Source organism: Trachypithecus francoisi, unplaced genomic scaffold (assembly GCF_009764315.1).
Source record: "Trachypithecus francoisi isolate TF-2019V2 unplaced genomic scaffold, Tfra_2.0 Lachesis_group8, whole genome shotgun sequence".
Lineage (NCBI taxonomy): Eukaryota > Metazoa > Chordata > Mammalia > Primates > Cercopithecidae > Trachypithecus > Trachypithecus francoisi.
Window position 1 is genome coordinate 2,173,714 of NW_022681473.1, and position 27,270 is coordinate 2,200,983.

A 27,270-nucleotide genomic window follows, 5' to 3' on the forward strand; every position below is an offset into this window, starting at 1 on the left:
GTTGGCCAGAGGGCAGGGGAGTCCGGCACGGGTGGGGTTCGGCTCTGTGGACTGTGTGGGCTCCAGGGTGAGGGGGTGGGTTGGGATCCCTGGTATTCACAAAAGGAGTCACTCTGTAAAATTTGCGGAGTTATTTATTCTGAGCCAAATAAGAGCACCTGTGGCCTCTGACACAGCCCCGGGAGGTCCTGAGAACTGGTGCCCAAGGTAGTCCGGCTACTTGAATTTATACATTTTAGGGACATAAGACATCGATCAATACATCTAAGATGTATGTTGGTTTAGTCAGAAAGGTGGGACGATTTGAAGGGGAGGGACTTTCAGGTCATAGGCGGATTAAAAGATGTTCTGATTAACAATTGGTTGAGTTTATCTAAAGACCTGAAATCAATAGAATGGACTGTCTGGGTTAAGAGAAGGAGTTGTGGAGACCAAGATTCTTATTATGCAGATGAAGCCTCCAGATTGTAAATGTTTCTTACCAGACTTAAAAAGGTGCCAGAATCTTAGTTAATTATCTCCTGGATCAGGAAATAGACCCTGAAAAGGAGGAGGATTCTCTATTGAATGTAGATTTTCCCAAGAGACAGCTTTGCAGGGCCATTTCAAAATACATCAGAGAAATATATTTTGGGGTAAAATACGATTTCTTTCAGGGCCTGCTGTCACATTGGTATCTTATTGATACACAGTCTGTTTTGTGAGTCTTAAGGTCTCTGTTTATTTTTAGACAGAGTTTCACTCTTGTCGCCCAGGCTGGAGTGCAGTGGTGTGGTCTCGGCTCACTGCAACCTCCACCTCCCAGGTTCAAGCGATTCTCCTGCCTCAACCTCCCGAGTAGGTGAGACCACAGGAATGCACCACTACACCCAGCTAATTTTGTATTTTTAGTAGAGACAGGGTTTCACCATGTTGGCCAGGCTGGTCTCGAACTCCTGAACACCCGAACTCAGGTGATACACCAAGTGCTGGGATTATAGGTGTTAGCCACCACACCCAGCCTAAGGTGTCTGCTTTAATGTGAATGCTGGTCAACTGTGCCTGAATTCCCACTGGAAGAGGGTATAATGAGGCACATTGGGCCACCCACGGTCATCATGGCCTGAACTAGCTTTTCAGGGTTACTTTAGAATGCGTTTGGCCAAGAGGTGTCCATTCGGTTGGTTGGGGTTGCTTAGAATTTCACTTTGGGTTTAAACCAGGGAGTAACTCCAGGTAGCAAGGGCCCTTTTTGGGAGGGTTCTCTGTGTTCTCTTTTGGGAGAGGCCCTGTGTTGCCTGCAGCCACTTCCACCCTGCCCCTTGGGCACACGAGGAGCACACAGTGTCAGCAGGTGGGCAGGAGGGGTCGGGCAGCCAGGGAATGCAGTATGAGATGGGCTTGGGGTCGGGGCTGGGTGCGCGGCTGGACTCCTCCTCCCACTAAGGGACGGCAAAGGATGGACACACTGCCCCCTCCCGAGCATTTGAGGGTCTCTGTCCTGCCCATCTATTTCCTGTAAATGTTCCTTTGAGGAGCTGGTGGCGCAGGCCTGAGCCACATCTCAAAGGGGCTGGAGGGGAAGAAAGGACTCGTCCTACTAGGGAGCCCACCCAGCCCCGCAGCGGGCGGTGATTGGGGGGTGGAGAGGCTCTGGGGCTAAGCAGCCCCTGCGCTCCCCGTCCTTTCCCTTTGTCTGAGCTCCTCCAGCCAATGGGCTTGGTCTAGACTCGCCTACCTTCCCCTACCTCGTGGGGCGGGGCTTGCTCTGGGTCGGGCTGCTTTTTCCCTAGTTGCGGGGAGGTGGATGCTGGCACATTTAACTGAGCCCTGGAGGAATTGAGTGCCTGGGAATTCATGTCTAGGGCTCCCAGCAGCCTCTTTGCAGGCCAATTTGGAAACTGTCCCCAGCCCTGCATTTTAGGGGGTTACAGAGTCTCTCAGCAAGCCCTCCTCCCCTGCTGCTCCCAACTTCCAAGCCTGCACCGGTTGGGATAACAGGATGGTTCAAGGAGCCCCCTCTCTACTTTCCACTATGTTCCCTGTGGGGAGGGAAGAGCAGTTTAAGGAATAAGGTATCCCAAAGGCGCATAGCAGACCGGGGGCCGAGGAGTGGGTCCTGCTTCCCCTCCTTTTCTCTAGGCTGAGCCACAGCAGGGCCTTGAATCCTATTTCCCAGCGGATGCCAGGACAGCAGGCCCTGGGGGAGTTCTCTCTCGAGCCTTTCAGCGGGACCGGAGGTCTAGCACCCAAGGAGAACTCAGATTCCGTGACTGTGTGGGGCATGAACTCTCCCAGCTGAGAAGGGGCACAAGGTGCCAACAGGGCCCAGTGGCCAAGGGCGACGCGGCTTGTAGAAGGGAGAACCTGGGCCCTCGTCTTCCCTTTCAGGGCGGGCAGCTGACCTGCCCCCTGCCGTGGACAGGCTCCCAAGCATGGAGGAGGCCAAACCTTCCCAGCTGCCGCCCACCCAGCCACGCTGACTTGGAAGCTTGAGCGTTCAGTGGCCTCCATCCTGCCCGGAAGGACCAGGGACCTGGCCCCGGCTTCCCTGCAGCGCCCTCGGGGGACGTCTCAGTGCCTCCCGGAGCCCGGACCAATGCACCAGCGCTGAGGGCCCAGAGGTGTTAGGGTGGCCGGGCAATTGTGTGAGGACGACGCCCCACAAGTCTGCGGCCAGGGCCCAGTAAACCCCTAGGAGTGGGAAAGCGTCGGTCCAGCCAGCGGGTAAAGCCCCCTTCACCCGTGGCCCAGTGGCCACGACCCCCCGTCTTCATCTCGGGCTGAGACCGCCTCTGCGTCTGGCCTGAGCGGGACCGTGGGATCCCGGGGAGCCCCGCCTTGCTGCATTGACGAAGCCCAGGAGGAGCAACAGTTACCGCTTCCGGTCATGACCGGAAGTGCCGGAACGGCATTCGTTCTCCATACGAGATGATGCACTTCCTGCCTGGGGCGGTCGCTGTTCTCGCGGCTTCCGGCAGGTGGCGCTGGGACCACGGGAAGCCGGCCCAGCTGTCGGTTAGCCGTCGAGCATTCTGGGAATTGCAGGCCTGGTCCCTCCTCTTCCTGTTCTTCTTGGTCAATTCCGGTCTTGGTTCCCCAACAAATGCCGTCGTTTCCGGGGCCGCTTCCGAGCCGGACCCAAGAGCCGGGGAGTAGCATAGAGGGGCAGGCGCATGCGCACAGGGCTACACGTCCCGACAGGCGTCGGGAGTTGCGGCCCAGTGCCTTCTGGGAGTTGTAGTTCTGCAGGCGCGGAAGCCGCGGCGCTCGGCCGGCAGAGCACTCGGTTTCCCAGAGGGCTGAGCGCGCCGCGCAGACGTGCGGCGCCGACCAAGATGGAGGTGGCCGTGCATCCTTGAGCCGGTAGGTTTGTGCTGAGGGAGGACGGGCCACGGTGGCCGGCCGAGCCTCCGGAAGGTCACCGAGCGCAGCTTTAACACCTGAGCTCGGAGGCCCCGCTGTGCTCGCCGACCCCCGTACCTTGCGACCGGGCCCTTGGCACCCACAGCATCCTCGTGAGGCCCGGGGCCTGTCCAGCCCGACTTCGCACCGAGAGCCAACTTGTCACTGAGAGTTCGTTTTTTCCCTGGCGGGGAGGTCTTGCTGGCACGTAGAGGGGAGAAAGGCCGGGCTCTGCATTCATGTGGAGAAAGAGACGGCTTCCTTCAGCCTCCGGACATGAAGGAGTCAACTCTGCCCTTCCACTCATTGCCGGATCTCGCCGAGAACGGACTCCCGGAGTCCCTGTCTTGCAGCCCGATCCCCGCTCCCCCTCGGAGTGCCCCGCTGACCAGGCTGCTTCTGGCCTTGGCGGCGTTCTGCTGCAGAGGACGGGAGTGCGAATCTGGGAAGCAGGGGTCTGGTTGGAACTCCAGCTTCGTCTGCAACATACTGTGTGACTTGGGCAAATGTTGTCCCGGGCCCGTACCTGCCAGCTTTAAAACGGTCATCAGTGTGGGGGGTGCTGGGTATCGCCTTTCCCTGGGGTCATCAGTGTGGGGGGTGCTGGGTATCGCCTTTCCCTGGGGTCATCAGTGTGGGGGGTGCTGGATATCGCCTTTCCCTGGGGTGGCTTCCTCACTGAGGAGAGTCGCGCCTCAGAGGAATTGAGGTCCTTCCTGTGCTTGACCTGGTGGAGGGCACTGACAGCCCCTAATAATACCCCTGACCCCATCCTTGTTGGGTGCACAAGACACAGGTCACCCTGGGCGGGCAAGGAGTGTTGGTAGCAGGAGAGGAGTCAGTGGATGGATGGCCGAGGACAGTGCAGAAGGGTGTGGATGGGCCGTCTCTTTTGCTTGGAAACCCAAGTTCTGAGGCACCTAGTCACTCTACCACTAAATGGGTGCAGGAGACAGCGCTTGTCTGCCCAGCTGGAAAGGCAAGGTATGTGCTGAGTGTTACAGGAGGAAGGCCACTGGAGGTCGCCCCAGGAGCTGCGGGGATTTGCCTCTGCCTAGCAGGGCTGCTCAAGGTGATGGTCGACACCCCACTTTCCTGAGAGCTTGACCCTCAGATGCCAGGGCCTTGACTGCAGATTCCTTGGGAGCTCCCGGCGATCTTCCAGCAAATAGGAGCAAACCTTTTCCCTGTGGATCAGGAAGGTGCCGGCTCTTTGTGGAGTACCAACTGCTCACCCTGCACAGCAAGCAGCTTATAAGTGGCCCTCCTGCCTGATCTTGGCCCTGGGTTTAAGCCCTGTGTGGCTGCTTACTACTAAAATCGCTTAGTAGCTCCAAGCTTGCCTGCAGAGGGTTGGCACGACTAGATGAGGTAATGAGTCAAAAGTCCCTACCCTGAGACCTAGCCTGTCAGGGGCTCTGAAAACCCAGACTTAGGTCGGTCCTGCCTGGCACCTTGAGAGGTGACAATGTGCTGGCACTGGTCACAACCTGTTTCACACATGTGTGCTCTGGTCTGAGGTTGGTCCTCTCCCCCACCCCACCCACCTGCAGTTGAGCAGCTGAACAGCGGCAATGCCGGGGCACTCCCAGGCCTGAGACGACCACGCTTGTGCCACTGAGGACCTTCGTTCACCTGGCCCACTTGGCTGTCCAGTCACACTCCAGTGTCAACCACTGGCACCCAGCAGCCAAGAGAGGTGAGAGGAGGGCTTGGAGGGGGAGGCGGGACTCTACCCTGTGTGGGACAGTTGTCAGTTGGTTCTCTACTTGTCCAGGGCCAGTGGATCTGCAGGGGGAACTCATCCTCAATACTGTTCCTCCTGAGAAGCAAACTTCCTGGACCGTTTTGGTTTAGGTGTGGCGTGGCCCTGGGGACCCATGGCTGATGCAGGGACAGGTGAGCCGTCCCCCAGCGCGGAGGGCGAGCACGGGACGGAGTATGACACGCTGCCTTCCGACACGGTCTCCCTCAGTGACTCGGACTCTGACCTCAGCTTGCCCGGTGGTGCTGAAGTGGAAGCATTGTCCCCGATGGGGCTGCCTGGGGAGGAGGATTCAGGTCCTGATGAACCACCCTCAGCCCCGCCAGGCCTCCTCCCGGCCACGGTGCAGCCATTCCATCTGAGAGGCATGAGCTCCACCTTCTCCCAGCGCAGCCGTGACATCTTTGACTGCCTGGAGGGAGCGGCCAGGAGGGCTCCATCCTCTGTGGCCCACACCAGCATGAGTGACAATGGAGGCTTCAAGCAGCCCCTAGCGCCCTCAGGCCGGTCTCCAGTGGAAGGCCTGGGCAGGGCCCATCGGAGCCCTGCCTCCCCAAGGGTGCCTCGGGTCCCTGACTACGTGGCACACCCCGAGCGCTGGACCAAGTACAGCCTGGAAGATGTGACCGAGGTCAGCGAGCAGAGCAATCAGGCTGCCGCCCTGGCCTTCCTGGGCTCCCAGAGCCTGGCTGCCCCCACTGACTGCGTGTCCTCCTTCAACCAGGACCCCTCCAGCTGTGGGGAGGGGAGGGTCGTCTTCACCAAACCAGTCCGAGGGGTTGAGGCCAGACATGAGAGGAAGAGGGTCCTGGGGAAGGTGGGAGAGCCGGGCAGGGGCGGCCTTGGGAACCCTGCCACAGACAGGGGCGAGGGCCCCGTGGAGCTGGCCCATCTGGCCGGGCCTGGAAGCCCAGAGGCCGAGGAGTGGGGCAGCCCCCATGGGGGCCTGCAGGAGCTGGAGGCACTGTCAGGGCCTGTCCGCAGTGGGTCTGTGCCAGGTCTCCCACCAGTGGAGACTGTTGGCTTCCATGGCAGCAGGAAGAGGAGTCGAGACCACTTCCGGAATAAGGGCAGCAGCCCTGAGGACCCAGGTGCTGAGGTCTGAGAGGGAGATGGCCCAGCCTGACCACACTGACCACTGCCATCCTGCTGCCTTCCCAGTGGGGCTGGTCAAGGGGCAGCCTGGCCACTGCCCAGCTGGAATGGGAGGAAGCCTGCAGGCTGCCTGTAGGTGGCGCTGGCGGCCCTGGCTGCAGCTCTGGGCGGCGTCCTCCCGAGCAGAGACCTGCTGAGGCCACTGGGGTGTGAGGTGTGGGCTGGAAGCACTGGCTTCCTGGTGGGGACAATAAAGGTTTTGGGTCTTTCCCAGACTTTGTGTATATTTGGGCCCTGCTTACTCAAAGGGGTCTGTCGGCAGCAAGAGGTCCCCACACCTGACAGTGCTGGACCACTCGAGGGTGGCTGACACCTGCATCCCTCAACAGCAGATCACCCAGGTGACAGCAAAAGTTGGAAACCCCAGGCCTCCTCTAGGGCTTGTGGCTCAGTGGCAGGTGTCCAGCGAGTACCCTCAATGGGCCTGAGTGGGTCCAGAATCTGCCCTCCCCCAACCAAAGCCGACAGGATGCCATCAGCCCCAGGCCTAGTGCAGACTACAGCTTGGGAGGTGGCAGGGAGATGACAAAATGGGTCTGGACAGAGGAGGCTGGGGGGTGACGGGGGGCTTGGGCAGGTGTTTGACTGAGCCAGGGGTCCAGTTTTATTTGGGTGTTTTCCAGGCTCCACTGGAGATAAAGCAGCCACTGGCACCAACAGGGGTTGTGTCCTAGCGCCGTAAACACCCGTGTATGCTGTACTGGCCATTGGGTGTCAGGCGGACAGCCGACAGACGCCGTGGGTGCCCAGCCCTGCCTTCCAGGAGCCAATTACCTGAGCCCCAAAGGACCTTTTGGGTCTTAAGTGGCAGAAATTCTAACCACTAGTGTTTCAAAAAAAGATGAGTCTCTTGTCAGGCAACACAAGTCAGGGCAGGGGTGGGTGCAGACCCCACAGCAGCTGCTCAGTCTGGATGGGGGTGCCCCCGTCACACCGAAGGGCCAGCTTTTCTGCGGTGCAGGCTGCTCAGTTTCCAGGTGGGGTTACGGTGGGGCACGTTTTCTGCCCGGGGAGCTGTGCCTGTCAGGGTAGACAGCCCCATGACACTGCGGTGCCCCCAGGGAGGCCAGGAGGGACAAGGAGCCGTTCCTTTGGGTGAGGGTCTGGTGAGGCACCAGGAGGGCCATTGTCTGCTGGGGGGTCTGCTGCCCCCTGGGGGTTCCGCTGGAGGTCGGCAAAGGTCAGTGCACAAGACCCACGGTGGCCTGCTGAGGTGAGGTGGCCCTCATACGGCAGGCCAAGCAGCTTAGGTGTCCGAGGAAGGCTGGCCAGCCCCGGGTGGTTCCTGGCCATGTAAACCCCCTCTATGGTCAGAGGCCACCAGCTGGCTTCCCCCGCCACAGTGTCGAGAGCCTGCTGGGAAGGAAGGGCCTCCTGAGCAGTGGGAGGCAGTAGGGCAGGCCCAGGAAGGGGAGAGGTCGCTGGCTCAGAGGAAGGGCCAGGATGCCATGACTGTCCGAGTGAGTCCCCACAGGCCAGCCTGGGGACGATGGGGAGCCCAGAGACAACCAGGCCTCCGCCTGCACTCCTGGGACTAGGAAAGCAACCCCCATGAGGCTGAGGGGCCTTTTTGCCTCCTGAGCAGGACAGCCCAGTAGGGCCTGTGCCAAGCAGAGCCTCAGGAGTCTGAGTGAACCACATTTGACCCTGGCCGAGGCCGGGGCTCCATCAGAGGGTTCCCACACCGCCCTGAAGAACCGTGTCCAGCCAAGGCCTCCTGAGACTCCCAGGCCAGGCAGGGAAGGCAGAGTACACAGCACAGCCTACGGCCCCCCACCTGCTCCCACCAGCCGCTGCAGGGTGGGTGCCCATGCTCACCCTCATCCCACGCTCCCCACACAGGCTTACTCCAGGGGCTGCCACCCTGGGCCAGCATGTCAGCCACAGAGGACACGAGCACCGAGCAATAGTTGATCTGGAGGAGGGAAACATGTCCGGGAAGCTCCAGGGCTCTCTCAGGACAGCAGGGGACAGGCAGCCTCCCCATCTCCCCTCTCCTGCCAGGGCCCCCGCGGCCCCATGACTCCTCCCTCTGGGAGCTGCCACTCAAAGGCGGGGGTGGGTGAGCCTCCCGTGAGGCATGTAGAGTGAAACGCAAGGGGTCTTAAATGTGACACCCCTCATTTAAGGCTGTGGCCTCTCAAGTGGCGGGGTGGGAGCAGGCACAGGTGGGGACGGCCCCTCTTCCCCAGGACCTTCCTCCGCCCACTGGGGTGCTCCTGTCCTGGCTCTGGTCTGGCTCATTTCTGTGAGTGACCGGGCAGGGCCGTGGGCAGGTCCCAGTAGCCCCATGCAGCCACCCGCCTCCCGTCAGGGAGAGGAGCTCTGGGGCTCGCTTGCCTGTGACTCCAGATGCTTGATGCGTTTTTCTTGCTCCCTCAGCCCCCCGAGGTACTTGGCAACGAAGTCCACTCTGCGGCAGGAGCAGGCAGGCAGCTGTGGATGTCCACGCAGCACTCCGCGTGTGGGGAGCCTCCCCATCCCCCAGGCCTCCCTGTGTGCCCAAGTCTGGGTGCCCTGGCCGTTTCCCTTCCCCCTTCATGCCCAGATCTGGTGGCACCAGGACCCCTCAAAGTGCACCTGGCGCAGGTACAGAGCGCTCTGTGCCTTCCTGGTAGGGCTGGGGTGCCGTCCCTGCCTGGGCACACCACCTAGCAAGACGGTACAGGGCAGGCAGTCGGGAACAGGCCCCTGGAGCCAGGGCTGGAGGGAATCCAGGGGTGGGTAGTCCCACTGCTGAGACCACAGCAGGGAGGGCGCCAACGGTCACTGTGCGCGCTCCCTTTTCGCCTGGCCGGGCGTCCCAGCAGGGTCCTGCACAGGTCAGGCTGGAAAGCTAGGCCCTTGGGCTTAAACAGGGCCCTGCCCCTACCCGTTCAGCTTCGGCTCCCCAGCTCAGATCCTCTGTCACTGACGCCAAGGGCACATCCCCGCTTAAAGGCAGCCCGACACCCACCAGTGATCAGGACAGGCCCCGCACCTGTTGGCCGTTTTCCGCAGCACCTCCCCCTCGCTGTCCCTCTTCCGCTTCTCCATCTTGCTCAGGAAGTTCTCCTTCTGCACTGTCTCCCAAGTGACGACCTTCTGGTCCAGGGGGTCTGGCAGGTCTCTCTCTGGGAAAGCAGGGCGGCAGTCAGCATTACTAGAGCACATGGGCCTCAGTGGCAGAGCCCAGGCCTGGTCCCCGGGCGAGGTAGGCCAGGCAGGAGTGAGTGGGGCCCAGCTAGCGGATGGAGGGCAAGAACAACCCTGCGCACGGATGGCCAAGCTGCAGGGGGACGGGCTCAGCTGTGCCAGCCTGCACAGAGCCCAGCCGAGGACCCACGGGGCTGAGGAGGGGCCCAGGTCTCTCCAGACCCGTCTCCGGCGCACAGCCCCGCCCTGGGACCCACCACCCCGGCCTCACCCAGGTGCTCCCGCTTGTGCTCGGCCTCCTTCTTGAAGACCCTGTGGAGTGCCAGGCTCAGGTGGCTGAGCAGGATGAAGGGTGGGGCCAGGGCGGGGCGCTCGTGGTACTCCACAATCAGGTTGTAGCGCTGGAACTTCCAGAACATGTCTGCGTTGCCCTGCACCACCTGGAACGTGTAGCTGCAGGGCCACAGCCGAGCCGTCACCGACCGGCTCCCCCGCCCACCTGGGGGACGCATCCCACCTGCACCCTGATTGCTGTTGGGGAGCCCTTTTTGAAACCGAGGCCCAGCACTGCTTCTGCATTGCCTGTGGGGTGTGTCACGAGGGGCCGAGGCCCAGCACTGCTTCTGCGTTGCCTGTGGGTTGTGTCACGAGGGGCCGAGGCCCAGAACTGCTTCTGCGTTGCCTGTGGGGTGTGTCACGAGGGGCCGAGGCCCAGCACTGCTTCTGCGTTGCCTGTGGGGTGTGTCACGAGGGGCCGAGGCCCAGCACTGCTTCTGCGTTGCCTGTGGGGTGTGCCACGAGGGGCCGAGGCCCAGCACTGCTTCTGCACTCTCCTTGGGTCTTCCCCTGTCCACTCTGCTCTCCCGGACAAGCCCAGAGTTCTCGCCACAGCACCCGTCCCGCAAAGACCCAGGCCCTGCTTCCTGGGACCAGGAGGGCGGCCCACAGAGTTCGAGGTCTTGGGCAGGCAAAGCCCCGCAGTCCAGGCTGTGCTGCCTCCTATCTGCCCTGGGGCACCAAGCCCCACCCTCTGCGGCGCACCAGGTGGACCGGAAGGAGGCGGTGTTGGGGAATGGCCCTCTGCTCCCTCCGCCCCAGGGCGCTCTCCTCCAGGAGTTGGGTGGAGTCACCTGAACATGGCGATAAGCAGGTTCATGAGCAGCACGTTGGTGACCAACAGGAAGGTGACCAGCAGGAGGATGACCAGCCAGTTGGCGTAGAGGCTGGGGCAGGATGGTGAGTCCTCCAGCAGCAGTGGGTGGGTGGAGCAGTTCACACGGGCCTCTGGAAGGCAAGGGTGCCATAGGGACCACTGTGGGGACCAGACCAGGGGAAGCCACAAGGGCGGCCTCAGGCAAACTCCCTGAGGTAGAGAGCTTAGACTTAGTGTTGAACGCAGGGGACATGGGTGCTCGTTAGGTGACCCACTGTCCCAGTTCACCCAGGATGGCCTGGGGTTTAGCACCGAAACCCCCATCACAGCAAACCAGAACCAGACGAGTGGTGAACCCCACCCTGGACCCCTCTGCCATGTCTGCTGGGCTTCCACCAGGGGATGGAGTCAGCCAGGGCCACAGGCCCTGGAGGTAGAGCCAAGACCCCCAGAGGGATGGAAGGTGAGGGACAGAGGGGTCACAGGGCACAGGTTTCTGCTGGTTGTTGCATGTGTTAAAACCTCCACCCCTCATCCTAAAAAAGCCTCTGCTGTTGAAGGTTTGGGGAGAGCTGCTGAGGAAAGGGAGATGGGGTCCTTACTGCAGGACGTCTCAGAGCCTTTACAGCACTAACCCCTGTGATCATACCCCAAGCTGGGGAGTAATTCCGCCACCTTTCCAAAATGTATTGAGCCAGCAGGCTCCAGACAGGGCTTGCTGCAAGCCCTGAGGGCACCGATCCCGCACTGGGCCACTCAAGTCAAGAACATTCTTCAGGCAGTGCACTCTGGGAGCTGGCAGGCTGAGCTCCCTCGGCCCTGGGCAGGGACACCCTGGAGGGGCAGCAGATCTCACTCCAGTCCCTTAAAACCAGAACCTCACACCGGCTTCTCCGTTGCAGGGCTCAGCCTTGGACCCCCACCCCACCCCAGCCTGCAGGGCAGGAGGAGGGAGGAGGGAGCCACAGTGGGAGTCAGGGTGCTCAGGGTCCCAGCCAGAGGCCAGAGCGTGCCCGGCCATCCGGGACCACATATCCCCTTCATATCCTAATGGGAGCTCCGCTCTCTCCTCCCTCCCCAGCATGCACGCTGGGGTGTGTCTGTGTGAGCCTGTACATGTGTTTGGATGTGCATGGCACACGTGCTCATGTGTGAGTCTGTGTGAACACACTGGCACACACACGGGCACATTCCAGTGTGTCTTGGTGCCTGCTAGCTCCAGGTTGCTCTGTGGTGGGTTCTGGGGGTCTCCCTGTTCCCAGGTTCCTGCCTCTGTGCCTAGGTCCTGAGCTGGAGGGGTCCATTCTCCTTCCCGGGGTGAATTCCTGCCTTGTTTCTCCCGAGTGAGTGATTGTGACACACTGGCCCATGTGTGAGTTACTGAGTGTGTGTGTGTGCACTGGCAGTCAGTGAGCACCAGCCCTCCCCACGCTCCCACCCCAGGCCTGCCCCTCCTCTGCCCACCCTGGCCACCTCCAGCCCATGAATCTGTTCCTGGGCAGACTGATGACCCCTCTCGTCCCTGCACCCTGGAGGAGCGGGCCAGGGCCAGCCTGGAGAGCCTGTTTGTGAAGCCGTAAATCTGTCTGATAAAAGCAGCTCTGAGGAATGAGACCCCCACACCCTCCCCGACTCTGATTTGGGAAGGCGCCACCAGGCTGGGCTGGAAATTAAATTGTCCCTGGGGCCTGGAGCCCCAGAGAACAAGCTCATCACCACAGCTCAACCCCAGCTCCAGCTTGGCACGAGTGCAGAGTGGAGCAGGGGGCTGTCCTGGGCTCTGAGGAGACCTGCAGGCTGTGCAGAAACTGTCTGAGCCTCAGTCTCCCTCTCAGCCCAGCATGTGCTAGTGAGTAACTCTCTGCCCAGCAGCATAAGGGGCTCATAGTGAGTGGCTGGGTTCAGCCTGAAGGGCCCAGACATTTGCTTGGCGGCTGAACTGACCCCACGGAATTGCAGCTCAGAGAGGGGAAGGGACACATCTGAGACTCTCAGTGTGCGGCCGGGGCTGGTCCTGTTGTAGGCGTTTCAGCACAGGATTCTGAGATCCCAGCAGCACCGCAGACCTCCCTGGGGCAGCACTCGGAGCAGGGCTCCTCGGGAGTCTGTTCCCCGCCTTCTCCCATCAAGAAGGAGGCTATGGCCAGGCCTGTCTCCTCATACGAGTGTCTGGGACTGGCCCGCCAGAGATGCAGCCACTCAAGAAAGGGGGGACCCCCAACTCTGCCCAGGCTGGAGGCGCCTGTCTAGAGCTCCTCCTGCCCCGAGGGGCCCTGCGGACAGGGCAGTGTTGGAGACCATATGGTGAGGGCGAGGTGGGGTCGCAGGCAGGCAGGGTCTGGTTAAACTAATGGCCTGGAAAATGAATGCCTGTGATGAGCAAACACCAAAATGTCAGGAGGGGCTGCGGGGGCTAAGAAAACAGCCCAAGGAAATGAGCCGCGCTGGGAGAGGCGATTTCCATCACGGCGTCGCCCACGCCTGTCCCGGAGGCCTGTGTTTGCTCTGGTCTGGCTGTCATCCCATCAACAAATATTTATCGCGGATCCTGAGCGCCACTCCACAGAGGTCGGGGTCAGGCCTGGGCAGCACGCTGTGCCATGACTGCCCCGTGCTGGGCAGCCCCAGCCGCCTGACACTGCCTGAACAATGTCTCCCACACCTTCTCTGCTGGATCTCCAAGCATATGGCACCCCTTGAGGGCCCCAGGGGCTGGCTGGCTGCTGGCCCACCTTCCCAGAGGTGTGCGTCCCCTCCCAGGTCGGGGCTCCTCACTGAGTCCCAGCCATCCCAGGCGCCTGCACAGGTCCCTGCCCCATCCCTGAGCTTCCCCATCCCTGAGCTTCCCACCAACCCATCAGCACAGAGGCCCCCATGGCCAAGCGGCTCTGTCCCCCCACCCCGCCCTCCCCACTGCACTGGCTTATGAAAAAGTTTCCAGAGCCTCCACCAGCCCCAGCCAGTTACAGGGGTCGGCCTGGGGACACCCAGAGGCACGGACAGGCCACACACACATGTTGGGGTGGGTCCCCAGGAGCAGCCAGGGTGCCTTTAGGAGTGGCCGCATGGTGGAAGGGTCTCGCCAGCAGGATGGCATAAGGGCTCTGGTGGGTGGGTGGGTGACGGGGCACCTAGGTCAAGCAGGGCCCTGTGGGAGAAGGGCAGAGGCCAGGGGCCGTGAGGAGAGCCGGAGGGCCCAGACCCCAGACGATAGCTGGGACAGCCTTTGGGCCCACTCTGTGCCCTTAGTGACTGCCCATCCCTTCGCCCCCGACAGACCACCCCCAGAGCAAAACTTGCCGCTTGGCCTTCCCAAGCAGGAGGCCAGTCCTGGCTGCCTTGGGATCTCCTTGTGTCTCCTTCCCAGCCCAAGGCCCAGGTCGGGGCTCCGTGACTGGAGCTGCCTCTGCCTCGGGAACCAGGCCTGGCCCTTTGGGGTGTGGGGGGCCTGGGGACCAGGCCTCAGCCACTTTTCCTATCTCTGCCCCGGGCTGGGGTCTCCCTCGCCCCAGCAGACCCCTCTGGAGAGACTCGTGCCCAGGACTTGTGCACACAGGGCTCCACGTGCTCCCCGCCCCTGCCCCCGCTGGCTGTGCGCAAACCATCGATCTCATCCAGTGGGATCTGCCCGAAGATCTGCAGGTAGGGCCGGTAGAGCACCCGGCGGAAGATCCACTCCAGGCGGCCGTCATGGGGGTGCAGCAGCGCCTGGGTGGTGACGCCGTAGGCCACGAGCCACACACTCAGGAAGAAGAGGAAGAAGAAGACGTCCTTCATCTCCACAGGGCGGGGCAGAAAGAGGGGCATCAGCGGCCAGCCGGGGGCCCGGGCAGGGGCTGTCTGTCCCTCCAGGGCCAGGCCCGGGGCTCACCATGCGCTCCACCACGATGATCTTGGGGCCCAGCTGCTTGTGTATGGCAAAGATGTGGATCAGCCGCAGCGTGAACACCATGAAGTCCATGGCGAGGACTGTGCGGCCAGCCTCAAACGCCAAGGGCAGCATCCTGGAGGGTGGGAGGCTGATGCGGCTGCGGGGCCCAGAGAGGGGCAGGGGCTTCCCCAGGGGCGCACAGCATGCCGGGTGTGGGCAGGGCCAGGGCCAGGCCAGGACTCCTGAGGCTCTGAGTGGCTTCATCTTTTGTTTATTTATTTCTAGCAGACAAGGGTCTTGCTCTGTCACCCGGGCCAGAGTGCAGTGTTGTGAGCACAGCTTGCTGCAGCCTCAAATTCCCTGGCTCAAGTGACCCACCCGCCTCAGCCTCCTGAGTGGCTAGGACCACAGGTGCCACCACCACGCCCAACCTGAGTGGCTTCACCTGGAAGCCTGCCCACAAGCCCCCCTGAGGCCACACGGCCTCTGGGCCCCACAGACCTGCAGGTGACACCCACGATGAACAGGAAGATGGCCACCATGTCACACTTGTTCCAGTTGTCCCCCACATACAGTGTGAACCTCTTCAGCAGGTGTGTGTCCTCGTCTGTGAAGAAGCCCTGGGAGGGAGGCAGGCAGTCCACTGAGAGCTGTCCAGGCCCCTCGCTGGGGACAGCCCTACCTGGACAAGCTCGGATCTGTAAGGATCAGGGTTCAGTGTGCCATCGGGGTTCCATCTATGACCAGGTCCCAGGCTACCAGTGGGACTGGGGGTCCACTGAAGCTATTCCAGGGCTGTCTGGGGACAGAAGCTGAGGTCAGTCTCCACTTGGAGTCAGGGCTCTTTGTGCCCAGAGTCTAGGGATCAGTTTATTCAGTGTCTGGACTCAGTCTGTGATACAGGTCAGGGTTCAGACTCTGATGAAGGAGACTATGGTCATGCTCAGTCTGGGACAGGGATGAAGGCTCAGTCTGGAGCAGGGCTCAGGGCTCGGTCTGGAGCAGGGATGAAGGCTCAGTCTGGAGCAGGGCTCAGGGCTCCGTCTGGAGCAGGGATCAAGGCTCAGTCTGGAGCAGGGCTCAGGGCTCCGTCTGGAGCAGGGATCAAGGCTCAGTCTGGAGTAGGGCTCAGGGCTCCGTCTGGAGCAGGGATCAAGGCTCAGTCTGGAGCAGGGCTCAGGGCTGGGTCCTTGACCAGGATCATGGCCACTGGTGACTGGGAAGGTGTGAGGCCCCATGCTGTTCTTGTTCTACAGATGGGTAGCCCCACCCCGAAAGGGCAGGACCCAGCTTAGGTTGCCCAACTTGAAGCTGCAGAGTGGAGGGGACCCAAGCTCGTGTGGCCACCTACCTGCCGGATTTCCTCCAGCACCAGTGTAAAGACCCAGAAGTAGAGAGTGACCTCGGGCCCTGAGGGTCCCTGGGGGGGCGGCCTGAAGTCCAACAGCAGGACATAGGTGAACAGGAAGAGGAAGGCGAAGTACATGACCACATTCCCCAGGAACACAGTCACGGGAGCGCCCCAGAACTTCCGCCAGCGTGTGAGCAGGAAGACAGCACGCGGGCCTCGGTCACCCTGAGCCCTCGGCGCCTGCACCATCTCCTCCACCCTGTGCCGCAGAGAAGGCCGCAGTGGTGAGGCTGGTGCCCGGCCGGGTGCCCCACCACAGTCCAGCCTCCCAGCCACCACCCGCCGGTCCCCTCCACCCTGCCCGGCCCTCTGCCTCGCACCGGCTGTGCAGCAGACTCTTCTCCATGTCCAGGCTGTCCAGCTCCTGCAGGTCCTCCAGGCCTGTCCTCAGGGAGGCTTCCTCACTGCAAGCACAGGAGAGCTCAGGCCTGCAGGAAGTACTCCCAGAGGCGCCCGCGTGGCTCCGGGCGCTTGGCCATCAAAGTGCCCACTGGGTGCAAGGACTGCGGGGAGTGGGACCTGCAGGGAGTCTGGACTTGGGGGCTACAGAGTCAGGCTGCCACCAGCACCAGCGAGGCCCAGGCCCTCCCTGTGGTTCCGGCACATGCACTGGTGCCTGCCCCAGCCAGCAGGCAGCCCACAGGCCTGACCCACCTGAAGGTGATGAGGTTGGTATAGACGAGGGCGGGGCAGAAGAAGGCTCCTAGCAGCCGCAGAATAGGCGTGCCCGCAGCCATGTCCCCCCACCAGATCCTGGTCAGGAAGGCCTGAGGTGAAGGCAAAACTGTTGGCTCCACCTCTGCACCTTCACCCAGGCTATGCCCTGCCCCAGGAATGCCCAGGTGCCTGGCCCACATGAGCTGAAGGGGCGCCCAGCCCGGCCTTCCCTCCTGGAGCCCCCGTCCTGGTGGGGGACGTGCTCCTCGGGAGGCTCATCGCAGGGGTGTGGATTGAGCTGCTGTGCCCTTCACTGGGGAAAAGATCGGGCTTGGTGGTTGGAAGGACTGAGGAGGAGGAAGTGGCACTTCCTCTGAGCCCAGAGGCAGGAGGGTGCCTGGTGGAGGAAGCCAGGGGGGCGCCTTCCAGGAACAGAAGCCCCACCCTGCTCCCCTGTGCTGGGGACAGGAGTGACAGGGCAGACGCAGGCTGCGAAGTCAACTCAAGCTGGGCCCAGCTCGCCCGCCAGCCCTGCCCCCCGGCAGCTCTCCCCCAGGCCAGCTGGCACTCACCTGCACGCCATCGTGGGCAAAGAAGGCCTTGGCATCAGCCTCGGTGGCCAGGTGCAGGCAGGTGGTCTTGCTCCAGCAGCGGTTCCGGCGCACCAGCAGGGCGAAGGCAAGGTCCTCACTGTTGCTGTAGCACTCAGAGAAGAGGTCTGCCCCCGGAGACCCTGGCCGCTAGGACAAGACACCGATGCCCGGCCCCCAACGCCCCTCCTCCATCCCCCGCCCAGACCTGGGGTCTGTGGCCACACGCTGCGTTCACCTCCCAGGGCCCAGCCGGGCCTTCTGTCCCCGCCTGGCCTGCTCCGGACCCTTCCTGACCCTTTGTCCTTCTCTGGCTCTTTCCCTCCCCCAGCAGGATGAGGGGGCCTCCGCCGCCCTGACTGTCCCTTGTCCCTCGGTAGGGCCCAGTGCATGCCTGGGCGCGAGGCTCTATCTTCTTCACCATGTGCCCAGCGGGCCCACACTCAGGGTCTGGGGCCGCCTCCACCCCAGGCAGAGCCATCTGTCCTCTCCTACAGAGGAGGCCACTGAGGGTACCTGGAGCCCCACGGCGGTAACGGGCGGCCCTGGCGAGGCCCAGGACCCTTTGTCTGACCCTCTATCACATCTTCCCCCGGCGCGCGGGCCTGGCCCCGGCCGGTCACTCACCCAGGGCCAGCTGCTCGTACTTTGCCTCGCGCACGGCTCGGGCCGCCTCGGCCTCCGTCTCCAGGTGCGACATCTCTTTGAGGATTTTGCAGGCGGCCAGAGCGGCTGCCACACCTTCCTGGCCCTAGGAGACCCAGTCTCAGGAGGCCGTCCCTCCCCCGCCCCCACGCTGGGCCCGCGGCCTCGGCTCACCATGGCCCAGAAGTAGGTGGCCATCTCGTGGCGGTTCTGCAGCACAGCCCACAGGAAGAGGTCCCGCCAGGGGTTCTCACTCTTCTGGTTCAGGTCCAGCAGCCACTTCTGGCCTGTGGGCTGCTTGGCTGGGCCCTTCTCCTGGAGGACATGGGCGTTGGCCTCCCGCTGTGGCCCTAGTCTCACCCCCCATTCCCTGGAGCCCCGCTCACCGCCTTCCTGCGGCCCCCCGGCCGTCCGTCCTGGTAGAAGCCTCGGCAGGCGTCCTGCAGGAAGTCCTTGAGCACACGGGAGACCTCGTGAAGGGAGAAGGCGGGTGGCCCCGTGGGTGGCTCCCGGGCCTGCTGGGCACCCAGGCCGGCCAGCGTCAGCCGGGCCTCCTCCTGCTTCCGCTGCAGCAGGTCGAAGAGCAGGCTCTTGGGCGACACGGAGCGGTAAAGCTGCTGCAGCCGCCCATACGTCAGGAAGTCAGCCACGTCCGCGCCGTTGTCCACAAACAGGCGCACAAACTCAGGCTTGTTGCTGACCAGGGCGTCCACCATCACCTCCTCCAGGTCACAGGACTTGGCGGCCATGGGAACCCAAGGGAAGGGGGTCAAGAGAGTGAGTGAGAGACAGGAAGAGGGGGGCCGAAAGAAGGAGAGAGCAGGGAGCACGGGGACCCCATCCCCAGGGCCAGGTCACGCAGACCCTCGCGCTCTCCTGCACCCCAGCCTGCCCCCTGAGTTGGAGCGGGCACAGAGGGGCCAGTCGTGAGAGAATGCTGAGGGTGTCACAACCCCCTTGGGCTTCGGGGACAGCTGGCACCCATCCGGCGCTGCCTGGGCCAGCGAGCGAGGCAGAAGCACGGGCGGAACCGTGTGTCCTGGTCTTGCCCCGGACTTTGGGACAGCTGGGAATGGGCTCAGCCAAGCAGCCCGCAGGGTACAGGAGCAGGCAGCGTAGGCAGTTTGGGCAGTGCCGGGAGGGGGAGGCGGGTGGGCCAGACTGGGAGGCACCTTCCACTCCACGTCCCCATTGAAGATCTCACTCTTGGCGATGTCCACGTGGTCCCAGGCCACGGCCAGCTTGAGCTCATCCAGATAGTCCTGAGGCTCCTGGCTGTGGCTCTTGCAGGCTGTGGGCAGAGCAGGCACTGGCGAGGGTGGAGCTGAGGGCCTGACAGAGCTAGGGCACAGGGTCCCCGAAGGTGGGCTGCCTAGAGACGCGGAAACGGGAACTTCACGCTGGGACTTGAGGAGGCACATGTGCCACTTCTGAGCACCAGCAGGAGGCATAAGACTTTGTGCAAACGGCAGGAGAAGGCGCACTGCCCTGGTCTGTGTCAGCATGGCCCATCTGCTCCCATGTGAGGCACCTTCCTCGGCCGCAACGGGGGTACCCCAGCTACCACCTGGGCCTGGAGGCCACTTCCTGGATGTTGTCAGGGTAGCATGCCGGGCCATGTTTCCTCCACGGGCAAGGGCATTTGACCATGACTTGGTGAGGTCACCAGGGTCACTCGAGGGAGGCCTGCAGCACCTGGGCCGGGTGCGTCTGCTAGAAACCGCCGTCCTCACCAGCCTCACGTGTGAGGCTCGCCAGCCTCAGCCTCCACAGTCGTAGACCCCGTAAGACTATGGTACCTCTCTCAGGCTGCTGGGACCAAACTGAGACTCATGAGAAGGGGTGGGGGAGCTCCTAAACAGGGGGGCCTCATTGACCTCCTTGTCCTGGTGAGGTTGCTAAACCCCAAGCCACCTGCAGTCCAGACACCCTTCCCAGAGCGGCCCCTCACTCAAGGTGTCCCCAGACCCTGCTCAGCAGCGCCCCTCCCTGCTGGGGCTACGTCTGCCTGCCAGCAGCCAGGCCTTCAGCACGTGTTTGTCTCCAACAAAAAGCACATCAAATGCTCATCAAAATTTTCCATCGGCGGATGAACAGATGCATCAACCACAGTCTGTCCACAGGCTGGAAACTGACTCCGCCTTACAAAAGGAATGAAGCATGAAATGGTATACGCTGCAACACGGATGAACCGTGAAACCCTCCCGCTCCTGCAGAGAGCCATGGACACAAAACGCCTGTCGGCAAATCCATAGAGACAGAAGAAGATCGATGGTTCCCAGGGGCTGGGGGGAAGTGGGGAGTGAGTGCCAAGGGGTATAGGCTCCTTCCGGGGCAATGAAGGCTTCTGGAATTAGATAACAGTGATGGTTGCCCCACCTTGCGAATATACTAAAAACCACTGAAGTGGCCAGCGCGGTGGCTCACACCTGTAACCCCAGCACTTTGGGAGGTCCAGGCTGGCAAATCACGAGGTCAGGAGTTTGAGACCAGCCTGGCCAACATAGTGAAACCCCATCTCTACTAAAAATACAAAAAATTAGCTGGGTGTGGTGGCGGGCACCTGTAATCCCAGCTACTTGGAAGGTTGAGGCAGGAGAATCTCTTGAACTCGGGAGGAGGAGGTTGCAGTGAGCTGAGATCGCAGCACTGCACTCCAGCCCGGGCGACAGTGTGAGACTCCATCTCAAAAAACCAAAAACCAAAACAAACAAAAAACAACCCCCCCCCAAAAAAAAACCCCACTGAATTGAGAGCTTTAAGTATAGTTTTAAGCTGTGGTAAAAAACACATGTCATAAAACTTGCCAAATACAGAGAGATGCATGAATCACGTGTTATCTTTCCTGGGAAGGGACAGGCAGGCGAGCGTCACAAACGGCCGGGCTGCCAAACCCCAAAGTGTCTCTGAGCATGAAGCCGCCTGAGGGTGCCTGCCGTGCCCACCCTGCCCGCCCTCACCTTTCACCAGCGCCTTCAGGATGACTGTGTCCAGCTCCTCGGAGCCCTCCTGCTCAAAGTCGTACACGGTGAGCAGGTGCTGGTGTGAGGTGATGTTCTGCAGCTGGGCACCAGAACAGAGCCCCGATGGGGCCGCCTCAGCCAGGACAGGGGCAGGGGCAGGCTGTGGTCGACACCAGCGGAGGCATAGGCAGTGTCCCCAGGTGAGCCTTGCAGCCCGCGTGCCCACCACCCACTGGGCCCATCCCAGGACCACCCGTAGACCAAGGGGCTGCCTGGGTCCCTCTGCTCCCTGTGGGCCTGAAGCGAGAGCGGGTGGGGGGCCCGGCAGTCTGAGGTGGGAGGAGTGGGCTGGAGGCTGCATCAGCAGGAGTTCTCCCAGAGGACCAGCCCCACCCCGGGAGGAGGGTCGGGAGGACAGGGGAGGGGGAAGCGCATACCAGCTTGGTCCAGCGCACAATGTCCTCCCAAGAGAAATGCTCGCTGGGGAACTTCTCCTTAAACTGCTTCTCAGCCACCCTGGGCACCAGGAGGTGGGGCTGGTTCACCAGGGCAGCGAGCACATCGGCGATGCCCCCCGAGCCTGCCAGGATCAGCCACGGGGCAGCCTGCTCCACGGCCCTGGAGATCCTCTGAGACGGGGAGGGACGGGAGAGCGGAGCCCAGATCATCCCGGTGACATCTGGATGCAGGTGTCAGGGGGGCCCCCATCCCTTCCAGCCCTGTCCCAGGGGTGCCCAGAATCCACCAAACCCCTCCACAAGGCTTCAGCCAGCCAGGGGGCCTCAGCCAGGCCCCTACCTCCAAGGTGCTGGGATCACCATTGACCAGCAAGCAGAGGACAGGGATCTCGATGCTGCCAGTGCCTGTGGACAGGGTACCCGTGAGGCCTGAGGACTCTCTGCCTGGGGTGACCACCCGGATCTCAGGGTCTCAGGCCACCACATTTTCTAGTCAAAAGCTAGCTCTTCCGAATAAAGTGAGGGCTTTGTCTGGGCTATGTGGCACAGGCCGCTTATTACAGCCCCTGCCGTATGGGGGTCGAGGGCTCCAGTTCTAACCCCCATTGCCCAGCACGCAGACTTTGTGGCAAGAGCTGGCCCATGGCTGTTAAAATACAAAGTGGCATGGAGGAAACGGAGCCCCCAGCCCTGCAGGTGCACCGCCGCACCACACACACTCATACTGAGCGTGGCAGAGGCAGCATCTCGACCATCGAGGGAGCTCTGCTGCGCGGGCTGCTCCTGACCGCTCAGCAAACCAAAGAGGTCCAGGAGGGAGTCTTCAGGTTTCTCCCCCAAACAGAAGCTGCAAATGAGACTTCTCTATGTGAAGCCCCCAGAGAGTCCTGGACGTGCCCCCGTCTTCTATGAGGGAGCGAATTGACTGGAGGTGCCTTAGAATCACCCACAGGGAACTGGGCTCCCAGGCGGGCCCCTGACTTTGAAAGGTGCCTCCTGATTGAATCTGGAGGATAAACCAGACCTGGCCAAATGGTGCCCGGGCCAGCAGGGCTTCTGCAGAGCAGAGCAGGACCCTCTGCCTGTGTCCCCAGAGTTTGATGAGATTTTGTGTTTTCATTTCTAAAGAGTGCTCAGTTGGCCGGGCACAGTGGCTCACGCCTATAATCCCAGCACTTTGGGAGGCCAAAGCAGGCGGATCACCTGAGGTCAGGAGTTCAAGTCCAGCCTGGCCAACATGGTGCAACCCCATCTTTACTTAAAAAAAAAAAAAAAGCCAGGGATGGTGGCACATGCCTATGATCCCAGCTACCCAGGAGGCTGAGGCAGAAGAATTGCTGGAACCCGGCAGGTGGAGGCTGCAGTGAGCTGAGATTGCACCACTGCACTCCAGCCTGGGGAACTGAGTGAGATTCTGCCGGAAAAAAAAAGGGGGGGCTCAGTTGGCCTTGCCAAGAAATTACGGCAGCCCGAGGCCCTGACTCTCCACCCCACCTGGCATGGGCAGCGCTCCCACCCTACACGGCAGCCCGACGCCCTGACTCTCTGGGCCATCAGAAGAACATTTCCTGAAACTGCCCACCCAAAAACTGCCCACAAAAAAAACAATTTTTGTTTCTAAATATTGTATATTGTTCATAGACGTTATAAATAATTATATGCTTTGTTTATGAATATTATTTACACACTAGCATTATCTTAGTAAGTTCAGCTTTTGAACGTGCGACTGGCCAGAGGTGCCCATTTCTCGGGTGATGCTGCCCTCTGGCGGCAGCGTACGTCATGCCTGGCGGCAGGAAGTAGCCCTCTTTCAACTTACAAATCTCATTTTGCCTCTCAGAGCCCCAGAGCCTCTGACCACGGCAAGGCCCAGTGAAAACAGAACTGCACTTACTCTGGTGGGAAGGTCACTGCCCAGCCAGAGCCACTCTATCCAGCTCTGCCTCCTGCACCTCCCTGCCCAGACAGCTCCTTCTCCCAGGCCCCCACAGCCCAGGTCTCGGTGCCCAGGCATGCTGGCTGCGTTCTGCCTGGGAAGCCCTCCTCCTTCTCCCTGGCGATCACCCCCACCCTCCCATAGGTGGGTCCCTAGATCCCCACTGGGTCCCAAGGCAGTTGGCCACCGGCAGCTTTCCTGGGTGGCTGGGGCGGGCCTCACCCCCATAGCCTGTCCTCTGCTCCGAGATGTGCTTCTCCAGCCTGAGCCGCAGCTCCATCAGCCCATCGTCCTTCCCCAGGGGGCCTGGCTCCACCAGGATGAAGTGGGAGAGGTTGCTGTCCAGCGAACAGAGAGGCCCCTGGCTGCTGCCGTCATCCTCGGGGTAGTGGACAGGAATATCCTCCTGTGCCCATTCAGGGAGACGAGGCTGAGCCCTCGGGAGGCAGTTTGGGCCGGGTCCCGCTGCGGGATCCTCCCTGCCAGGCCATACACACTACACTATGGGGCCCTGCACAAGGCTTCTGCCTGAGCCTTGGTTTCCCCACCCTTCAGACAAAAGGAGGGACCAACAGATGGGGCCCGGGGACCCTCCTTCGACAGTCAGGGGCAGGGGCGGTGGGGAGCGGGTTCTTTTAGACAGAACCATGGAGACAGCCAGGGCTGCTGGAAGCTCCTCCTTCCCGACTCCAGGGCTGGTGTCCAGACATCCACCAGGGGCTGCCTGGGCCTCCCTCTGCAGTGCCTTAGACAGACCCCAGTGTGGGGGACGGAACTTGCTTGTCCAGGCTTGGACAGGGCTTGGGGCCTGGGCCCACGTGGTACAGGAGGAGGCGAGGGACCTCGCCACGGTCTACACTGGCCGTTCCCTATGCGGTACTGCCACCTGCCGGCCGCGTGCTGGCTCTGTCCGATCCCTGCTCTTCCTCCAGCCGGAATCCTGTCCTCCCAGAGCTCTCTGCCCACTGCCCAAACCCTTCTGAGCCCCTGCCCCCAGGGCCCCCGCAGTCGTGGTGCTGGGAGCTGGACGTGCACCTGGGCCTCCTCCAGAATGCGGCGGTGCAGGACGCGGCCCAGAGAGGCCATGCCGACGGCAACCACACGGACCTTGGTGGATGTGCTGGCCAGCGAGTGGTCGCGCACGGCCTGCCCGACATGCCGGGCCAGGCCCACGTGGAGGGCACTGGTCAGGATCCAGGCTCCTGTGGGGACGGAGGAGGGACTCACTGTGCCGCACAGCCTGGGTCTTTCCTAGTTGGCCCCACGCCCTAACACCTAGGCCCAATCAGCAGCCAGTTAGCTGGGAGCCAGTGGTGGGTGCTGGGGAATACCTCAAGGCGGAGTGGGGAAGCCGAGGCCCAGAGAGGGCAAGACACCCACCCAAGGCAGGGGACTGGGCAGCAGTGGGACTAGCTGGGTCCAGAACCTGTGAAGTGGCACCCCACCCCACCTGGAGCACACATGCTGGGGCCCAGTCCTGCCACTGGGCTCCCTCTGGGACAAATCCGAGACAGCTCTGTCCAGCTGCCTCTGCTGGGCCAGAATCCCAGGATGTTTTCCCACAGTTTTACAAAGACCTCGGCCATGTCTGGCTGGAAGATCTCTTTGAGTTTGCCACAGTCATTTTTTTAGTGAGTGTCCCTGAAACCTCAAGCCCTTCTCCCGGGTGTTGCATAGGCCAAGCTGCCTCAAAAAAGAGCCCAGTCATTGGACTCTGGCCCCTACAGCTGGCTGGCCTGACTGCTTCTCCAGGGGATCCCACCCTGTATACACCGGGGTGCTTTGGTCCCAGGTATGTGGGAGCAGGGACGTCTCGTAGTGGAGGGGGCAGCTCTAAGGAAGGGCCAGGCCCAGCTCGGGGAGGCCCTGGTCCAGTACGTAGGCACTGCTGCACCTGTGGGTACTGCAGAGGACAGGTGGGCATTTTCGGGAAATGTTCTCCTGATGGTCCAGAGAGTCAGGGTGTCAGGCTGCTGTGTGGGGTGGGAGTGCTGCCCGTGCCGGGTGGGGGCTCACCTGTGCTCTGAGCCACCTTCACCAGCCCCTTGCGCAGTACGTCCCGCAGCCAGGACTTCATGGCGAAAGGCTGCTCCTCACCCACAAGGGACACCACCAGGCTGGGAGCTGGCAGGTGCCACTCAGCAAGCAGCAGTTCAAAGAGCACAGACGGGGTCACTCCGCTCAGCACCCGTACAAACTGCAAGGCGGGGGCTGCAGCTCAGGGCTTTCGGGGCACGGGGCACGGGAACTGCTGGGCATTGGGGTGGGCTGGACACAGGAGGCAGAGGAGGTGCTGAGCATTTGTGGGCTGGACATGGGGGGCACTCAGCACTGGGGAGGTGCTGGGCATCAAGGGGGCTGGACACAGGGGGCACTGGGGAGGTGCTGGTCCCTGGTGGCAGGTAGCAGGAGGAGAGTGGCCCCCAATACCCCTTTTGGGACAGAGCCAGTCCTCCTTTGACCTGCCGTGTGACCTGGAGAGTCCTGACCCCTCTCTGGGCTGGCATCCTCCTCAGTGAGCCGAGGGCACTGGTCAGAGGTGAGGCCTTGGATGCACTTAACCTTGCACCTCCGAATCTCTTGGGGGGACCTCAGGGGTCCCGCTTATTGCAGGGAGGTAGGAGGCTGGCCAGAGCCACTCCTTCCAGCTCTGGAACTCTGCTTGTCTGGGGGCTCTGAATATGGCCCCAGGGGAGCAGAACCCAGGGGTGAGGAGGATCCTGGCACTCAGCTTCCAGGGAAGGAAATGGGGGCTCATGGGTTCCAGGTCAAGGCGGACATCGCCCGAGGCCTGGGGACTGCCCCTACCTTGCCTCGTTTCTTCCCGGACCCTCCAAAGTCGACCTCGCCCCTGCGCAAGCCTAGCCCCTGCTGGTCTTCAGCATCCCCGGGGCTTCCGGGACAGGGGCCTTGGACATCCTGCATGACAGCCTCTAGAGATGCAGGGATACCCCGGCCCTTGAGGGCTCGGAATGCCCATCCCTGCCTCCCTCCCCTCGGGGCGGGTGCTGCCTTCCCCTAGGAAGCCCCTCTACAGCCGACATGCACAAGGAGACCTGGGAGCTGCCCCAGGCATCTCTGCCCCAGGGACCTTCTCTCCAGACGGGCCCTGCCCAGCGACCCCCTGCAGCTCTGTCTCTTGCTGTAGCACCGCCCCAACCAAGCTCCTTTCCAGGTGAGGCTGGGATGTATGGGGCTCTGCCACTGGCTGCTGGTTCCTCTACTCACCCCACTCTGGGCACCTCAGGTCAGCCACACCTGCAGACGCTTCTCCAGAGGGCTTTTGTGGGGATGACCTGGAAACTCCGAAAGACTCAGCAGAGGCCTTGCAGCCCCCTGGGCATACAGCCCACTCACTCCCAGGACAGGGATGCAGAACCCCTGGGTGCACCTGGGCAGAGGTGAGAAGGTGAGGCAGGTGCCCTCAGCTCAGGTGCAGGAGATGGGGTGGACAAGGGACCACCTTCCTTGCCCAGGAGGTCCAGGAGGCCTAGGACACAGAGGGGAGGCCTCGCCCCGGCCCACACAGCATCAGCAGCAGAGCTCTTCCCTCAGCGCTCCCGCATCAGGGGAGAGGAGGCCTCGTGCACCTCAGCCCTATTCCCTCAACCCTCATGGGGCTCACATCTCCCAGCTGCCCGGTGAGGTCGGCATCTCAGCCCCTCTCTACCTGGTAGGGATCCAAGGATGGGCGCTGTCCCCTCAGTGCCCTGGCTCCATCCCTGCCCACGGCCTCATCTCTCAGCTGCCCAGCCCCAGCCTGGCTGATCTTGGCCTGGCTTGGCCCTACCTCCTTCCGATTGCTCTTCTGAAAACTCAGTATTGGAAGCTGGTGTCTGAGGACAAGCCCTGGCAAGCAGAGGGCACCTGCTCTGCTGTCTGCCCTCCTGGAACCATGCGCCGGGTCACAGGCCACCGGGCAGAGATCTCCCTGGGCCCCCAGTCATACTACCCTGTCCCACCTGGGGCTACCTGGCAGCTCCTGATCCCACAGAGCTGTCCCTTGGTTATCCTGTGCCCACCCTGTGCCCAGGCGCTCTGGGCTGTGCCCACCACAGAAGGCCCTTTGTGAGAAGACAATGGACCGTTCTGTAAAACCTTTCATTTCCTAGAGAGGGGCCCACCAGTGACCTCAGAAGGGGACATA

The 27,270-nt window shown here is 62.0% G+C and overlaps 2 protein-coding genes across 7 annotated transcripts; one reads left to right on the forward strand and one right to left on the reverse strand.

The window, feature by feature from the left end:
* Window positions 1-1,761: 1,761 nt before the first annotated feature.
* On the forward strand, window positions 1,762-6,528 carry TSSC4 (tumor suppressing subtransferable candidate 4). Of its 2 annotated transcripts, none has more exons than XM_033206669.1 (3): window positions 1,762-3,345; window positions 4,938-5,083; window positions 5,162-6,528. In XM_033206669.1, exon 3 carries the CDS (start codon window positions 5,265-5,267, stop codon window positions 6,252-6,254), a length of 990 nt encoding a protein of 329 aa, XP_033062560.1. In that variant the 5' UTR covers window positions 1,762-3,345; window positions 4,938-5,083; window positions 5,162-5,264; the 3' UTR covers window positions 6,255-6,528. The 2 variants fall into 2 exon arrangements, with proteins under 2 accessions (XP_033062560.1, XP_033062558.1); XM_033206667.1 differs by having other exon boundaries at window positions 1,766-3,345; window positions 5,242-6,528.
* A 69-nt stretch (window positions 6,529-6,597) lies between these two features.
* Window positions 6,598-26,051, reverse strand: TRPM5 (transient receptor potential cation channel subfamily M member 5). 5 transcript variants are annotated; one of them, XM_033206666.1, is made up of 24 exons: window positions 25,932-26,051; window positions 25,140-25,320; window positions 24,159-24,325; window positions 23,346-23,529; window positions 21,528-21,592; window positions 21,167-21,358; window positions 20,727-20,829; window positions 18,939-19,057; window positions 18,153-18,503; window positions 17,941-18,081; window positions 17,749-17,872; window positions 17,104-17,249; window positions 16,529-16,641; window positions 16,195-16,278; window positions 15,815-16,073; window positions 14,965-15,083; window positions 14,464-14,596; window positions 14,195-14,369; window positions 10,570-10,723; window positions 9,711-9,892; window positions 9,285-9,417; window positions 8,645-8,717; window positions 8,153-8,219; window positions 6,598-7,660 (listed from the first exon to the last, which is right to left on the reverse strand). In XM_033206666.1, the coding sequence occupies exons 1-24, from the start codon at window positions 26,046-26,048 to the stop codon at window positions 7,551-7,553; spliced, it is 3,492 nt and encodes a 1,163-aa protein (XP_033062557.1). In that variant the 5' UTR covers window positions 26,049-26,051; the 3' UTR covers window positions 6,598-7,550. The 5 variants fall into 5 exon arrangements, with proteins under 5 accessions (XP_033062557.1, XP_033062555.1, XP_033062553.1 ...); XM_033206664.1 differs by lacking the exons at window positions 20,727-20,829; window positions 21,167-21,358; window positions 21,528-21,592; ... (2 more) ...; window positions 25,140-25,320; window positions 25,932-26,051 and having other exon boundaries at window positions 6,598-7,324; window positions 8,123-8,219; window positions 8,645-8,740; window positions 10,570-10,802; window positions 18,939-20,183; XM_033206662.1 differs by lacking the exons at window positions 20,727-20,829; window positions 21,167-21,358; window positions 21,528-21,592; ... (2 more) ...; window positions 25,140-25,320; window positions 25,932-26,051 and having other exon boundaries at window positions 8,123-8,219; window positions 8,645-8,740; window positions 10,570-10,802; window positions 18,939-20,183.
* Between the last annotated feature and the right edge of the window lie 1,219 nt (window positions 26,052-27,270).

Excerpts from the sequence above, each read along its gene's own strand:
- TRPM5 (XM_033206666.1), bottom strand. The coding sequence starts at position 26,048 with ATGCAGGATGTCCAAGGCCCCTGTCCCGGAAGCCCCGGGGATGCTGAA. Across the intron at positions 16,642-17,103 it reads TTGCCCACGATGGCGTGCAG|GCCTTCCTGACCAGGATCTG; the intron begins GTGAGTGCCAGC and ends CCTTCACCTCAG. Across the intron at positions 9,893-10,569 it reads CTGCTTATCGCCATGTTCAG|CTACACGTTCCAGGTGGTGC; the intron begins GTGACTCCACCC and ends GTGGCCCTGCAG.
- TSSC4 (XM_033206669.1), top strand. The coding sequence starts at position 5,265 with ATGGCTGATGCAGGGACAGGTGAGCCGTCCCCCAGCGCGGAGGGCGAG.